Raw genomic sequence first — 15,623 nt, forward strand, 5'->3', positions numbered from 1 at the left:
CTTCACTTAAAAGAATAGGAAATTTTATAATCAAATTTTTATCAACACATACTTTAGTAACTAAATCCAAATAATGCCTCTTAAAAACCTACAAAGCTTTCAGTGAATGTCTGGAAAATAAATCAAAAAATCAGTTCTGTCATTTTTAATCTTCCTGGAGCTTTATTTTGAGATATTCCACAAATGCAAAGAAGTGGTACTAATTTCTCCCAGTAGAAAATTAAATCCTCTTTTGTTGAAGTTTCAAGAAGTTCCTCTTTCTCTTATCTTTCTGTGTTTATCTTTCCTTTTCAAATAACTGATTGATGCTCTTTGTCTGAAGTTTGGAACTCATTCCTGTACAGCCCCAGAGAAGACTAACTGATTCCTCCATTTTCATTCTTAATTCTAAAAATGAAGATCTGATTTAAAATCTCATCTTTCAGGATTGCCTCTCCACATGCTGATGAGGTCAAACCTAATGAAGTCCACATGTCCGATGGAAATTTCACTTTCACAGAATCATAGAATGGTTGAGGGTGGAAGGGACCTCTGGAGATCATCTAGTCCAACCTCCCTGCTCTTGCAGGGTCACCTCGAGCACATTGCCCAGGATCGTGTCCAGATGGCTTCTGAATATCTCCAGGGAAGGAGACTCCACAACCTCTCTGGGCAACCTGCGCCAGTGCTCAGACACCCTCACAGGAAAGAAGTTTTGCCTCATGTTCAGACGGAACTGCCTGTGGTTCACTTTGTGCCCACTGCCTCTCCTCCTGTCACTGGGCACCATGGAGAAGAGACTGGCCCCATCCTCTTGACACCCTCCCTTCAGATACTTTTACACATTGGTGAGATCCCTCCACGGTCTTCTCTTCTCCAGGCTGAACAGGCCCAGCTCTCGCAGCCTTTCCTCACAGGAGACATGCTCCAGTCCCCTCATCATCTTGGTAGCCCTCCACTGGACTCGTTCCAGTACTGCCATGTCTCTCTTGTACTGGAGAGCTCACAACTGGACACAGTACTCCAGGTGAGGCCTCAGGTGAGGAGAGAGGCAGGATCACCTCCCTCGACCTGCTGGTGATGCTCTTCCTAATGCACCCCAGCATACCATTGGCTTTCTTGGCCACAGGGGCACACTGCTGGCTCATGGTCAACTTGTTGGCCACCAGCACTCCCAGGTCCTTCTCTGCAGAGCTGCTTTCCCGCAGGTCAACCCCCAGCCTGTCCTGGTGCAGGGGATTATTCCTCCCTAGGTGCAGGACCCTGCAGTCACCTTTGTTGAACTTCAGGAGGTTCCTCTCCGCCCAGCTCTCCAGCCTGTCCAGGTCCCTCTGATGAATAAGTTAAACAAGATTGGACCCAGTACTGACCACTAGCTACAGGCTTCCCATTAGAGTCTGTGCCACTGATCACAACCCTCTGAGCTCTTTCAATTTTTTGCATTGCTGTTCCTAAATTTTGTGTTCCTGTAACCTTTGACTTTTGAAAATAACATGGCTTTTATGAAAATTCATCCAATTAATTTCTGTAACTTAACTTCAACTGCCACTGAAAATCACATGAACCAAAAGTGCTGCTCTTCTGTCTACAATGTGCAAACTAACCTGGCAATGTTCTCAGCTGACCAGGTACAGTCAGAACATGAAGAATCTATTTGTTTAAAAAATTCCAAACAGAAATTTTTACAGTGACAAATAAAAATGGACTAACCTGTTGTGAAAACCCACAAAAGAACTGATATAAAAACTGAGGGAAAATGAAGCAGACATTCTGAAAGATAAAGTGACACAATCATCAGGTGAAATATAAGCACTAATACACATGCTGTACACAATGCTGTAACTATGCATATTATGATTTTATAACACTAGCAATAGTAAATGCTGCAGGAACAGTAGAAGACCTGGATACATTAAACATTAACATTATCATCTTACACTAGTACTGTAAGCAAATACTCAAAATATTTTGAAAGCAAACTTATAAGACTATAGTTTCAAAATTCAAGGACAATGAATTTTTGATCCAGGAGCACAGTGCAGTTAAGAGAAAGCAAATAAGGTACAATTCACAGTAGAACACAAACTGTGATAAGAAAGGTTGTTTATACTCTGCTCAGCACGGTTCCCAGCAAAGAAATTTTTAAAACGTTCCCGGCTGTGACCTCCAGCTTCATCCTTCCATAACTGCACATACAGTCAAACACCTAACATCTTGAATTATCTCCTTGAGGTTCCTTTCTACAATCTTTCCATTGTTTACTGAAGGAACTTAGACTGAATCCCAACATTTAGATACAGTTAAATCATCTAAATAGGGGGATACACATTATAAACTTTCTCCGCCTACACTGTCTCAATGAATTTAGGAACTAATGTAATTTACAGTTATGCTAAGTTCTCAAATACTATTTCCAACTTGATTAAAAAAAAGCCATTGTAGAGAGGATCTAGAAGTTACTGAAAATAAACAGAACAGTCCGAATTTGTAAGGGAGAAAAGACCAAAGAGAAAAGGTAAATTTTACTTCTAACCATATTACAGATTACAGAATGTATCTGAACAAAAGCTATTTTGCCTTACCATCTGGGTAACAACAGTAATCCCATTTCAGCTTTGCATTTGCCAGTCAACAAAATCTCTTTATGGAATTATTACATTTTTGTACTATTGACTGTGCAAATGGTATATAGTTAGTATTACTATATGAGTTTTTGAGATGTAAATAATTAGAATAAGCATTCTCCTACCTTATAAAAGAAGTATTGCACAAGTTCAGATATCCTAACATAATAAAAATGCCCATGAACAAGCAACATTTTTTTCAAATGTTTAAATTTAGGTATTGCATAGTCACTGTTTCTCGCCGCTTGACGACCTTCTTTGCCAATGATTCCTTTAAAAAAAAAGTGAGGAAGCTTTTTAATAACTAAAGAACTATTCAAAAGATACAAGTACTTGAAAAATTATATAGCGATGCTGTGACATTGATCTAATAAGAGAGCGCCACTTTACCTCATAAAATACTTGTGGTAAATGCACTAGTTGTTGTCTATAAAATGTGTAATATGATTCTTTGATTCCTATTTTTAAGGAGTAAATGTTTTTGTCATTTTGTTTGAAATAAAAATCTAAAAAGCACACTTACCTATACCAACATGTGCTTCTAGAATCATACTGACATCATTTGCTCCATCACCAATTGCTAATGTGATAGGGTGCTCCTTTGATAACTTAATCAATTTTACAATCTGGAAAAGAACTACAGTTAAAACTCTTCTCTATGATGTTAATGGCTTGGTTATTACGCATGAGACAGTATTTAGTGTACAATTTGTTAAATATGAGCAACACAGTTAGATAGGAAATTCCGTGCAAGGACACAAAAACAATCCAGCTACTATACATAAAGATCACAGTAGTTTCTTTATATTAAAAAATGTTTACTACCAACATAAATTCTTCTTTTTTTAAACACTTCCAAAGTATTTTAAGATGAGGTTAGGTGGGAGGAGAAGTGAAGAGATGGACAGGAGAAAAGAAGGGCAGAAGAAAGGATAATGAAGAAAAGATACTGTTGAAGTTGCTAAATATTTTGTGAGCGCTTTAATAAATGAACAAGTTTCTGGAGACAGTGTATATTTTCAAATAAATCTTGAAATTAAAGACAAAAATATTCTGCTTTCTTAACGGTCCTGAAAGTTCTTTGCATTCTGCTTTAAGGAAAGACATATTAAAGTTAATTTCAGAATCCAAAAGTGACCAAATGCATTTTAAATACAGATTATAAAAACAAACTTGCATAGGAATAAACAGCTACTTCCTGCATTTACAACTGTGCCCTTTACGACGATTCTTTCTGTGCAGACACAGAAGCAATAACAGGACTCCAAGTATACCTGAACACTGTTGATTGAGAAGATGTTCAAAAATTGGATTACAGATCTATCCATTATAAATGATTGCCTCTGGCTTGTCAACTGCAAACAAGAACTTCTATAAACTTTCTCACAGTTTAAAGAGTGCTGGCTAAATATATTTATTTGACTGACTAAGTGTCTACATATGCTGTACCAAATGTACCACTCAGAGAAAGACATGACGTTCCAAGAGAAAGAAAGACGTGTAAATTCTAATGTTTTGTTTCCTTTAAGGGGTCTTCAGCTTACACTGAGATGTTTCAAGTAATGGAAGAAAACTTTTTACTTGCTACAAACTCATCTACAACGGTCAAAATGTACTTTAAAATTATCATGTACACATTTTTCTACCTGTATTCTTCTCTCTCCACTTGTGTTTAAAAATAGAGAAGAAATTGCATTCTACCATAATAAATAATTCAGGCTCTTCTAGTATTAACGGAGAGTAGACTACTACCAGTATTCAAAGCTTGTTAGGTTAAAAGGGAAGGAATTAGTTCAATTCAGTAAGTATTTTCATGTACCAACCATAAAACGTGCACAGTATATACATGAATCAAATTCAGGTACACAGCGGGGGGCCATTTTAGCATACTATTATCTAAATTGCTTGCCAGGAGAAATCCTCCCCTCCCCCTTCCTGATTTTTTGCATCTTCCATTTTAGAAGACAGAAAAGTGAATGTTAATGTTTTAATTACCATAAGAAGACATACAGAGTATTAACTTTCAATATTTACATAGTTGCTCAGCTAACGAGCAATTAAGAAATGAAATACAAACCTGTGCTTTTTGCAGAGGTGCCATTCGGCAGCATAACACTGCACTGCAGTTCCTGCAAATTTGAAGAAAGAGCTCTCTGTAGTTACCAGAGCTCCCATCTTGTCTGGGTTTCATTATTAATGATAATGCTGCTCCATCAATTATTAAACCATAATCTTGCATATCAGTTGAAAGTCTGTTCAGGAACAAAAGACAAACGAAGAGTAACTGTAAAATTCTTGGACGTATTTTCAATTTGGCAGTAGTCTATTTTGTGAAAATTAATTAATGAAAAGATAATGAGTACGGAATACTGGAAAACTAATATACTTCGGAGGGAAATTCCTTGTACAGAACTGCTAGCAAAACATTTTTTAGTTCTAGCTTACGTTGAATATATTCAGCATTTCACCAATTTGAACATAGAAATCTGATATCTCAGTGACTATATCAGTGAGTATGAGTGTATAAGCAATGACCTTTTAGTTTGATTTGAAAAGGCTCAAAGAACTGCAGTGAGGTAAACGGAGCTGCAGGAAGTGTTCCACATTACATAATATAGAGAAAAAATTCAAAGGGAAAGGCTCTCTGAAATCTATTTTGATGAGATAAAAAACATTGTTTTATGATGCTTTTCAAGAGTCTAAGTTTAAGTAAGTAAACCATACTTTGAAGAAAATGCCTAAGAGACTTGCTGGCCTGGACAGATAAGCCTACATTTACAGTATGTACTCACTGCATTTATTGTGGTGGCTAAGTCTGACACAGGTATACCTGAGCGAGCTTTAAAAAAAGCTAATGTGGGCATTGCTAGAAGTACAGCCATTGTGGAATGAAGCACATTGTAGCACAACCAAATATGCTGAACAACGTGGGCTTATTGCCTACCCTGAGCGTCACCCTACAAGAACTGTATTCTGTAGCATCCAGGCTAACCAGTTCAAAGCTCCCATGCATTTGTCTGCGCTATACAGCAGCTTCAGGCTCAGCAGTGACTGCTATGTATGCTTACTTTTAGGTTTATTTGTGCTCTAGTCTCAATACTGTAAGATTATACTATTGCGCTTGGGTTTGCAACAACTACAGTTTCACCATGACCGATATTTGTGCAAAAGAACATCACGTTTATTAATTTCTTTAATATATTTTAAGCATCTCCGTCTTCACTAGAACATAAGCTATTTTTAACAGAGTATAAACTACTGTAACCTATATTTAACACTAATTTGCAGACACTTTTCAGCACTTTATTGCCATTGGCAGAAACAGGGCAACACCATTAATATACCATATTAACCGAAAATTTATTATTATGAAATTCAGACAATGCACTGAATATTTGACAGATTATAGTGAAAGGTTTTCAGCCCGCCTTTGAACGCCTAGGCAGAATCCTGCTACTATTCTCTATGCACGTTCTCCAACTCTGGAGCCAAAGACAAGAAATTCTGATGAGTCTTAACATCTAGAAAATGGGCATCGCACCTAGAAGTTAAAACTTTTAAACATACGTTGTAAGATCTGCATACTTGAAGTTAAATGTGGAACAAACGAAACAGAGAGAATTAATAAGTTATTTTTAAATATGAAGTTTAAGAGAGAGATTTAACGGAATATACAAATGATCTGGATCAAACTGATGGGGCTTTAAAGTATAATGAAGAGCAAAGAAAAATGCTTTTGCCCTGAGTTTCAAGCCATAAAGCTAAGACTTTTAGTAGCACTCTGCTAAAATATCACAAATGCTGTTTAGCTTGTTGTGCCTTTACCACAAATTAATTGCAAACGCATCTAAAATGTACTTGCTACCTGTTTTCATATTAAAGAGGAAAACAAAGCAAATATATGAAACAAACTATACTTAATTGCTGTACAGTAATTCACACTGAAAACAGAAACTGAAACACATTTATTTTGCTGCTTTTGAGCTATTCTAAAAATCATTTAGTTAGTTAATTATAAAAGGCACTTGAGTGTATTCCTGGCTTGAAAATGCAAATTTTTCCTTACCCTGAGAAACTATCCCTGGTTAAGCTGCCATTGTGTCTTAGGACAGTTTTGCTTAAGTCAAAAAGCACATCGTGTAAACTCTGTTCCTCAATTTTCTTTGTGGTTAGCTCAAGTATTTGCGTATTTCTCCGGAAGAGTTTGCAAGCGTAGCAAGTAGCTGCAGCAGTCTCCATTTTGTCGCCTGTCAGAACCCAGACGTTAATTCCAGCTTTCTGCAGTGCTTCAATAGTGTCAGCAGCTTTTTCTTGTAGTCTGAAAGTTAATTGACAACATATATTGACAGGTTGTTTGGAAATAAGAAATTCAGAGGTCCTTATTGAAAGATTTTCCTAACTAAAAAAATTTCAATGAAAGGTTTCAGATCCAAGAATTTTCTACAAATTGCGAATCTAAAAATGCTTAGAAGAAATAAAAAATAATTAGCTTCAACACTTTTAAAGTGCTCAAAGTTTCAACCTCCGAGCCAAAGGGACAAGATGCTTCATAGCAAAGACAACTACTTAACAATTTTAGTGCTCTCAGTTAATTAAGTCAAATAGTAAAGTATTGCTGAGTGATTAAAGTCACCTCCTAGTTTTAAGACTTTCTGTTAAGACTTAAAGATTCTCCCTTCATTTACTTAAGACTTATTTCATAGTTTTTATCTCTAAAACTTTTCTCTATTTGCTGAATAAGGTATCATACTAACTGCAAGCAAATGGTTTGAATATACTGATTCGTATATACTTACGTATTGCTACTAAGTTATAAAGTGTAACCTTAGTAAGCTAATGATATGAGATTAGTTTAGTTAAGGGGATTTGCCTCTAATCAAAAAAAAAAAAAAGAGTTACAGGAGAATTTTCAAATTAGCAGACATTTGCTTATATATAAACACTGGACCATGGTAACATCACTAAACATAGTCTAAGACACATACTAACCGATCTTCAACAGCTGTAGCACCAAGTAAAACGAAATCTCTTTCTATCTTCTCATATGCTTCTGCCAATTTCTTTTCCCGATCCTGAAGGGCCAACTTTGCATTCTGAAGCAGCTTATGTGCATTATAATACTCTTTCTCTGTGAGCTTTTTATATGCAACACACAGTGTTCGCAGTCCCTCCTAAAGAACATAAGCAACACAAACAATAGGTATCTTGTAAAATTCTCCTTGGACTTCTTAATTGGTTTTTACTCTGGAATATTTGAAAACTTTGAATCATTTTATCATTAACATGAAGAGTCTCCCTGCTCACCTTCATAGTAAATTATTTGACTAGAAGATGGATCTGCGTGATTCTGTGCTGCCCTGGAAGCAGGTACAACCTGCAGTCCTCCAGAAGAGAAACATCACCGCCTCCCAAACGGATGTACAAGATCACCAGAGAATCAAAGATCAAGCTAAAGCTTTCCTCTCCTATTTGTCTAATTAGGCAGAAGAAGTCAGAAGAAGAAACAATAGATCTGCAGAGCTTGATTTTGATGCTGTGTAGCTAAGCACACTGGAGGTAAACCAGGGCAAGAAAACCATACTACTAAATAAACAAGGGTGGAATGTGACCCCCAGATGGCCATTCCTTAAGTACACAAATACATAAGTTCCTAATGGGAATTTTTTATCTTTTAGCAAAAAAAAAGGGAAAAGGAGGGATTCTTAATTTCATTTTTTTGATTTCAATTTTACTATATTTCCCATCTTAAATTTTGTAAGATTTTATACTCTGAAAAATTCATTGGCTGATAAAGCTGAGAGTCAGTTGCAAAGACTGACTATTTTAAAAACCTATGCAACTGAAAATCTTACTAAGTTTTATTTTGCTGCCTAGGATTTAATTGCAAAGACTAACACCTCTCGGTTTAGTTTTCCACTCCATTGAGGAGTTGGTCTTTGAGATTACAGGTCAGTAATTCAGCTTTTTTTCAGACACAACCTTCTGGGCAACTAAATTATTACAGGATAAACTGACCATGTGACTTGACAATATTAGTTCCATTTTTCCTAGTAGTGTATCATTCTGAACATGGAGTTTAAAGCATTATTTTAACATGAGAAAAGCTACGATCTATGTGAGAAAGTCTTACTATTATTGTATTTTTATTATTGTTGATATTTTTATTAATATCTTAGAAAATTGAGTAAAGGGACAAAACATCATGGAGAGTTTTGAAAGTGAAAATCCAATATACCATTTCAGTGGAGTGAAAACTAGACTTCAGCAGTGGTGTTTCAGACTAGATCAAACTTTTGGATTGTATGACGAATAAGAAAGGGATTATATAGACATCTGTACAGTTTTAAAAAGCTACTATAAACACAAAAAAAAGTTTTGCCACCTGAAATATATTGCCTCTCAGAACATTGTTTAAGTGGCAGTTTATCTTTTTAAAGGTTAAACCAGCAGGTCTTTGCAGAGTTACTTATTACCAATCCAAGAAGAAGTATTCCAAAAGTATCCTGTTGCCATTTATAAGAGCAAGTACCAAGCTAGCTGCCTGTATCTTCTTTCAGAAGCTCCTGTATGTAGGAAACAGCCCTATATCCAATTATCTAGAATGAAGAAATAGCTGCGGGTCTGGATTTCTCTCCTGACAGACATTGGATGGATATGAGACATTAAACACTTCTTTCAGTTTCATTAGCCTCCTTCACTTCTAATTATCAGACAGCTGTTTCATACAATAAAGCTTCGTAAAGCACTTTGGCAAAGGCTTTTTAACTTCCCCTTCAACAAAAAAGCAGGTAACACTGTAGGTGTTTTTTATATACCTGTAATAATATTTTGTTTTCAATTCGGGTACTGGATACCAGCAAATGGTATCCTATTTGTAAGACGGACAATCGTATTTCATTGCAATGGCTTTTACGATTGTTTAATCGTAAGAACTGAATATTTTACCACTCCTGATACTACCTTTCAAGTAGAACCAAGTTTTGAATTTTCTCTACAAGTAATCAGGCAGCTCATATTTCATTTTTAGCAAGCAAAAATGTATGTATGAGCGTGATCACTGGACTGTTTCCCCAGAAGAAGCACATTTGTTGCTAAATGGTGCTTTAATGGCTTTTCTCTTTTGAGAGCTTGTGAAGCAATCAAAGGCAAGAAATCTCAGTTGCTAAGGCTGCGGACTGAAAGCAGGAATGAGATTTTCAAAAATTTTTTTCACTTTTATTTCATTCAGAAGTTGATTCAAAGCACCACAGTTGTGAAAATGCCATTCTAAAATGCTAATTGATGACCTCTGGGATAACATACAATATTGTATATCTAATGCATTCATCTCTCACCAGAAATGCCACTGAGAGTATGAGATGGAGGACAGATTTAAATAGGGGAGTAACACAAACTGCTGCTCATACAGCCTGGGTGGACTTTGGTAAAGTATAATCTCTGTGTCTGGGAAGACAAAACTGTTACCGGATCAGGCAGGAGGTCTTTTTTTTTTTTTTTTTTCTTGACACTTATATCACATGAACAGCTCAATAAATGTTTTAAATCCGCTGGAATCTTACCACTGCATTGCGTTCAACTCTGGATCGTATTTGGTCAATTTTGCCTTCTTTAACTCTAGGAAATATGGAAGAATCTGCTCCCTTACAAAACAGAAATATATCACCTACAAAAGATAGCATATGGAATTCAAAATGGCTAAATGCATTCTTCTTCAAAAACCCCACCAAATTACTAACCCATTCAAAGAGATTTCTTCCAACATTTTTATATAACATTTGTACACATGCTGGTCCCCATTCCCCTTTTTGCCACGGAAAGGCACACAGACCAAGGTAAAAATGAATGAATTCTCTGATAAACCTGAAAGGAATTCAAATGAAATACAAACATCTAACAGGAAACAGAATGTGATAGTCCTACCTGTTGAGGATTTAACAATTACACTCATTCGCCGTCTCACAGCATCAAAACTCAAAACCTCTAACAATTCAAACCTGAAAAAGAAAAAGAGTATTTTTTGAATAAGTATGTTTTTGCAGAAACCAGGCAGGTTACTGCTGTTAGGGAACACGTTACAACTTCAAGCATGCGGCATAAAATGCAACTTCCAGCATGGAAGTTATTCTTCCAGGGAATACTGACTACTACGGAATATGGAAATATTGCAGAATGAAGTACTAAGTTAAAAAAGGGGAAGTGGGGCCTCAGGTCCCAATTACTTGAAACAGAGTTTGTCTGTATGATCTGCTTCAGTATCTAGTCCCTGACAATAATTATATTTAACTTAACAATTTACTTAAGTAGAAGACTAGAAACCTTGTACTGGAGCATTACACTGCTTCTCAGGTAAGTAGGTTCCTATCCCTAACACCTAGGCGTAGCCTTAGAGCTTGAAACATGTAGCTGTTTACACAGAAAGTCTTCATTTAATATTTTTCCAATTTCAACTATTTCTCAAGTTTTGAGTGACAAGTTAGTCAAATGAATAAACATTTCTTTTAACCAATTTTTTTACTTGCCATTGTTTTTAAGATTTGGTTAAACAATCTCAAGTTCCTCTCCTGTTTAGGATGAAAAATGAACACAAGTTCCTGTTGTACTGTGTCTGTATCTTTCATCAGTTTGTGTAATTTTATCATTTAGTCTCTTACTTATTTCTTTTTTATCTAGGAGAGCTCAACTTTTTCCAGCACCAACATAAATGTTATTATCATTAATTCTGACCTCTTCAGGGTTCATCTCTGTTAATATTTTGCTTACAAAACAGATCTGCTTGTTTAACTAGATTATTCAGTTCTAAGTCCTTACAATGGCCTGGGATTCACAGCTGCGCAAGGCCACAGTGTTATTTCATCAAAAGCACTAACAGATTCCAACAAAGAACTGGATCAGGCCTATGCCTGCAAAATGCGATGCATTTTGGAGAAAATTCCCAATACTTACAGCGCTTTCATAAATCAACAACCACGTTATTGTATTGACTACACTTCTCATGAGTTTAGCCACAAAAAATCTGAAGTAACCCTCTGGGAAAGTCCTACATTATCTAAAAAGGATAAAATTAATGGCAGGGTTCCTATATTTCTGCCTGAGAATTCTTATGCAGCTAGCATAGTATACAAACAGAAAGACCCAGATATACAATTGACTTAACCAGTAGACATCTACAGAAGTGTAAGGTAACATTTTCAAAAGTATTTACATCTCACTGAACAGCTGTACTACTCAGATCTTATCAAAAATTTTACTCATAATATGGTCTACGGAGAAAATTAACAGAAAAACAGTACCTGTTTTTAAATTTTCTTTTCTATTCTATTTCCATTTTCTATTAAGAAACTATTATTTCCCACATAACAAATGAAAAATACCCATAGTTCCTAAAATCAGATTAGGTCATGAACTACTGTGCCACTCTTTTGTTGGTTTATTCATTTTTCTTACCACATAAACTCCAAAACTGACACACTAAGTGAAAATGTAAAACTATAGAGTCTATTTAAAATTCAAAATATCAGTAGATCATTATTTATTCTAAAAAAAAAGTAAAATTTCTGAATTTTCTGAATTACAAATTAATGTTTATGGAAAGAATGACTTATCAAATGCATCAATAAAAATTCTTTCCTCAGTCCTAGTCTGTCCATATTTTGTAACCACTCACCTCTCTATGTCATTTTCCCGATTTAAGATTTCCATAAAATTGTCCTTCAGCCTTAGGTAGGTGTAACCAAGTCTGCAAAATGAAACATATATTAAGAGAATGAGCAAAACTGATAAATATATGATTATCCACTTCAGCATGTCATAAACATTTAAGACTGAGCTTACTTTCTGTTACATGTTTTTATTGGATTCATGACTATGAATAATCATGAATAATCATGTTTGCTGTTAGGATTTCTATGCTGAAAACAATTCTAAACTTCAGTGATTAGATTTCTAGATTTAAAAAGGACAATACTTAATCACACGCACATACCTCTGTATTCCCTCAACCAAAGCAACTTCATCAGGTGATGATGATATATATATACAAGGCCTTCTTGAGAGCTGGGTTTTTTTTAATCCATCTACATTGTCATCATCTTTTACTTGAACAGTGTGGCAAAGGCAAAGGGCTCGGAAAAACAATTCTTCTCTCTCCTAATAAATAAAAGAAATGTTTGTCATTATGTTTTATCCCTTTCAAGCATTCCTTTGAAAACTTTTTTTCTGAAAGTGAGCATTGTCACTAATTACTACTGTTTATTGTCAAGTAAGGCAGTGCCACAGGTCACCTGCCCTTTAAAAGGAGCCAAGCGTATCCTAGTGATAACCACACAACCAGTTAATAGCTACTAGTACCGTTAACAGTAATGTGGCAGTGCTATGCCATTCATGCAGCTGGTGCCCCAAAAAGACAGTGTGCATCTTTTCCCTCCCCTGAGTTCCTAGATGTGGCTAAGGAGACTTTTTTTCTTTATTTTTGTTTAAACTTTAAAACCAGACTTCAGTTTCTTACACAGCTTGAACACCTCTCAGAGAGATACCGAACATAAGGAGTGTGGCCGTTCCGGCAGCTGCAGCCAGCTTCTCCTAGGACGCTGCAGAGGGTTTGCTAATGGCTGCTTACCATTTCCTGTTTTCAGGCTGGAAATCACACCAGAAAGAGATGTGTATTACGTGGATGTATACATGGATGTATACTGTCTGTATTCTACCTGTTATCTTGGTCTGAATCCTATCCTTCTGCGCTGTTCAAAACAAACTGCATCATTATAATTCCAAGATAAAAACTCCAGAGCGTACCCTAGGACCGTGTTCTCATGGCTAAGAACTGCAAGGCTGTTGAATTACATCAATATATTTTAAGAGGCCTTATTTGGCCATGGTGAAGGATATGTGTGGTTTGAGACAGTATTAACGTATTTTAACAAATTATTGTCCTTTGGCTTTGGTTATCCTACCCATTCGCACTTAGATGTTAATGTGCAATGCCTCCTTCAGCTAGTTTACTTTGCTTAACATAGCAACAAAGCCACAGTGTACACACGTTGTGTGTAGTGCACTTCCAATGCGGTGACATTAAGTCACATTTAAAAGTAAATTAGTTTGATCATAAGCCATTCTCTGACCACATATTCACTCAGTGATGACTAAGTCAGTGTTTGCACTGGGCAATCATTTTTCCCCTTTATCATTTTCCTGCCTTGCTTTTGCTACTGCAGCTAAAGTAAAATGGAAACCAGCCATTAAATAACTTTATGTATTAACCAGAGAAAGTTCCATATTTTTGTTTTTTATATAATTCAATTTACAGCTGCAGTAAGTGAAATCTGTTGGGAAATTTCTTATTAAATATGTAAGTCTTTTACTGTGAACTAGGATAGGAAAATGTCTATGTTGTGAGGCATTTCCTGCAGATATCTACTTTACTTACTGAAATTCAAGGATGTTATATTTCTAATATTCCCATCATCAGCCTAACTCAGTATTTTTGTTTCATTGTAAAAGATCACAAGTTAAGAACCTAGAAAGAGTCATCTTACTTACTTTTCCACTTCCTCCTGGAGAAGAATCAATCATATCAATGCCTGTACAATCGTGCAGAATTTGGCCATTGCAAATTACATGTGGTACATAAACATGCCCTTCAATGCAGCATTCTATGAATTCCATGTTGTTCTCAGTTAATGTTCCAGTTTTATCTGTGAAGACGTACTCAACCTGCAAATGAGCACACATTAAAAACAGCAGGAATATGAATAAAGATTTTCCAGGGCCTCTTAACACAAGTGAAACTATTACTCTGTTACACCTTTCTTTAAAGACACCTATGCAGGCTCTTTCCAAAAAGGAAGACAAAACTTTCTTTTGGGGAGTCATCGAGCATGGAAATGTGAGCACCAAAAGATTCTATAATGTAAAGGTATCAGTAAAGCTACCTTTTGCCTGATAACACATACAAATACTGTTTAACCTACTTTCACTCTTCTCTCGTGCTCCTTTTTGATATTAAATGCTTGCTGAAAGATAGATGCTTACGGAAACAAAATGCACACAAATACCACTTGCCGGGAACCAATATTTAATGTATGCATCTGGTCAGTTACTGTAGGGTAAATCCCAGGCCTAGTGGTAGTAACAGAATTTCTCACTACAATTATTTTAGTGTAAACAAAGACTCTGAACTAATGAACGCATTGTTTATATTGTTATTGTCCTGAAACCATTCCTTTTGCCCCAACATTCAATTTTTAATTCATTTTATCTTTTAGAATGAACCATGGCCTTCAAGGGTAACAACAGCAAAAATGAAACTGAAATGTGAACTATAAACCAGAACAACAGACAGATCTGCACAAGCTCAATTTCGGAAATAAATTTTGTATACAAACTGCATGTATATATGTGTTAAACTGACAGCATTATGTAAAGTTAGGAATGAAATACTGAAAATGAGGCAGGTATTTCGTCTAATCACAGTGTTTACAAATCTCAAACATTTACCAACTGTATCAATCCAAATAAACAATTAATTGTTGTTCACAGTAATTGAGGTTATAAATTATTTGAGCTTTCCTCCTGGATTAACTTTTCCAACATTCACTGATTTGAAAGGGCAGCTTTCCACATTTTCCAAAGGTTGTTATCTGCAGAGACAAAACTTAAACTTTTTCGATGTGGATAGCATTTACGTGGATTTCTCTCATCTCAACTTCTACATTTAGTTTCATAAATCATTTATTCAAGATACAAAATACTATCAAGCAAAGCTCTTTTATTCATACAATGTGCCGCTTTCGGATGAGCACCCTTTGCATGAAAGAAGGAGTAAAACATCCTTATCACTATGACAGTAATTGCTACAAGCACTGACAACAATCCTCAATTACGGCCTTCATTAGAAATAGAAAGTATAATACCTTTACAAAATGTAGAAACAAAACAGTTTGTTGGATTGGTACTGACATGCCAAGTACTTGCAAGGTTCCCATGCTTGGGACTGAGCTTAAATTTAGTAGCAAGTAAGTTATT

At 35.8% G+C, this 15,623-nt stretch overlaps 1 protein-coding gene across 8 annotated transcripts in view; it reads right to left on the reverse strand.

The window, feature by feature from the left end:
* The window catches only part of ATP11A (ATPase phospholipid transporting 11A), a 142,787-nt gene that overhangs the window by 24,565 nt on the left and 102,599 nt on the right, over positions 1-15,623 (reverse strand). For all 8 annotated transcript variants that reach the window (XM_068926809.1, XM_068926847.1, XM_068926840.1 and 5 more), the window contains exons 13-23: positions 14,139-14,312; positions 12,586-12,749; positions 12,268-12,339; positions 10,524-10,597; positions 10,163-10,266; positions 7,593-7,774; positions 6,670-6,921; positions 4,681-4,855; positions 3,127-3,229; positions 2,729-2,874; positions 1,690-1,749 (exon numbers count right to left, since the gene is read on the reverse strand). In XM_068926809.1, coding sequence (XP_068782910.1) covers positions 1,690-1,749; positions 2,729-2,874; positions 3,127-3,229; positions 4,681-4,855; positions 6,670-6,921; positions 7,593-7,774; positions 10,163-10,266; positions 10,524-10,597; positions 12,268-12,339; positions 12,586-12,749; positions 14,139-14,312 — 1,506 coding nt within the window. The remainder of the gene's footprint in view (positions 1-1,689; positions 1,750-2,728; positions 2,875-3,126; positions 3,230-4,680; positions 4,856-6,669; positions 6,922-7,592; positions 7,775-10,162; positions 10,267-10,523; positions 10,598-12,267; positions 12,340-12,585; positions 12,750-14,138; positions 14,313-15,623) is intronic.

The sequence above is a fragment of the Struthio camelus genome, chromosome 1 (genome assembly GCF_040807025.1).
Source record: "Struthio camelus isolate bStrCam1 chromosome 1, bStrCam1.hap1, whole genome shotgun sequence".
NCBI classification, from domain to species: domain Eukaryota; kingdom Metazoa; phylum Chordata; class Aves; order Struthioniformes; family Struthionidae; genus Struthio; species Struthio camelus.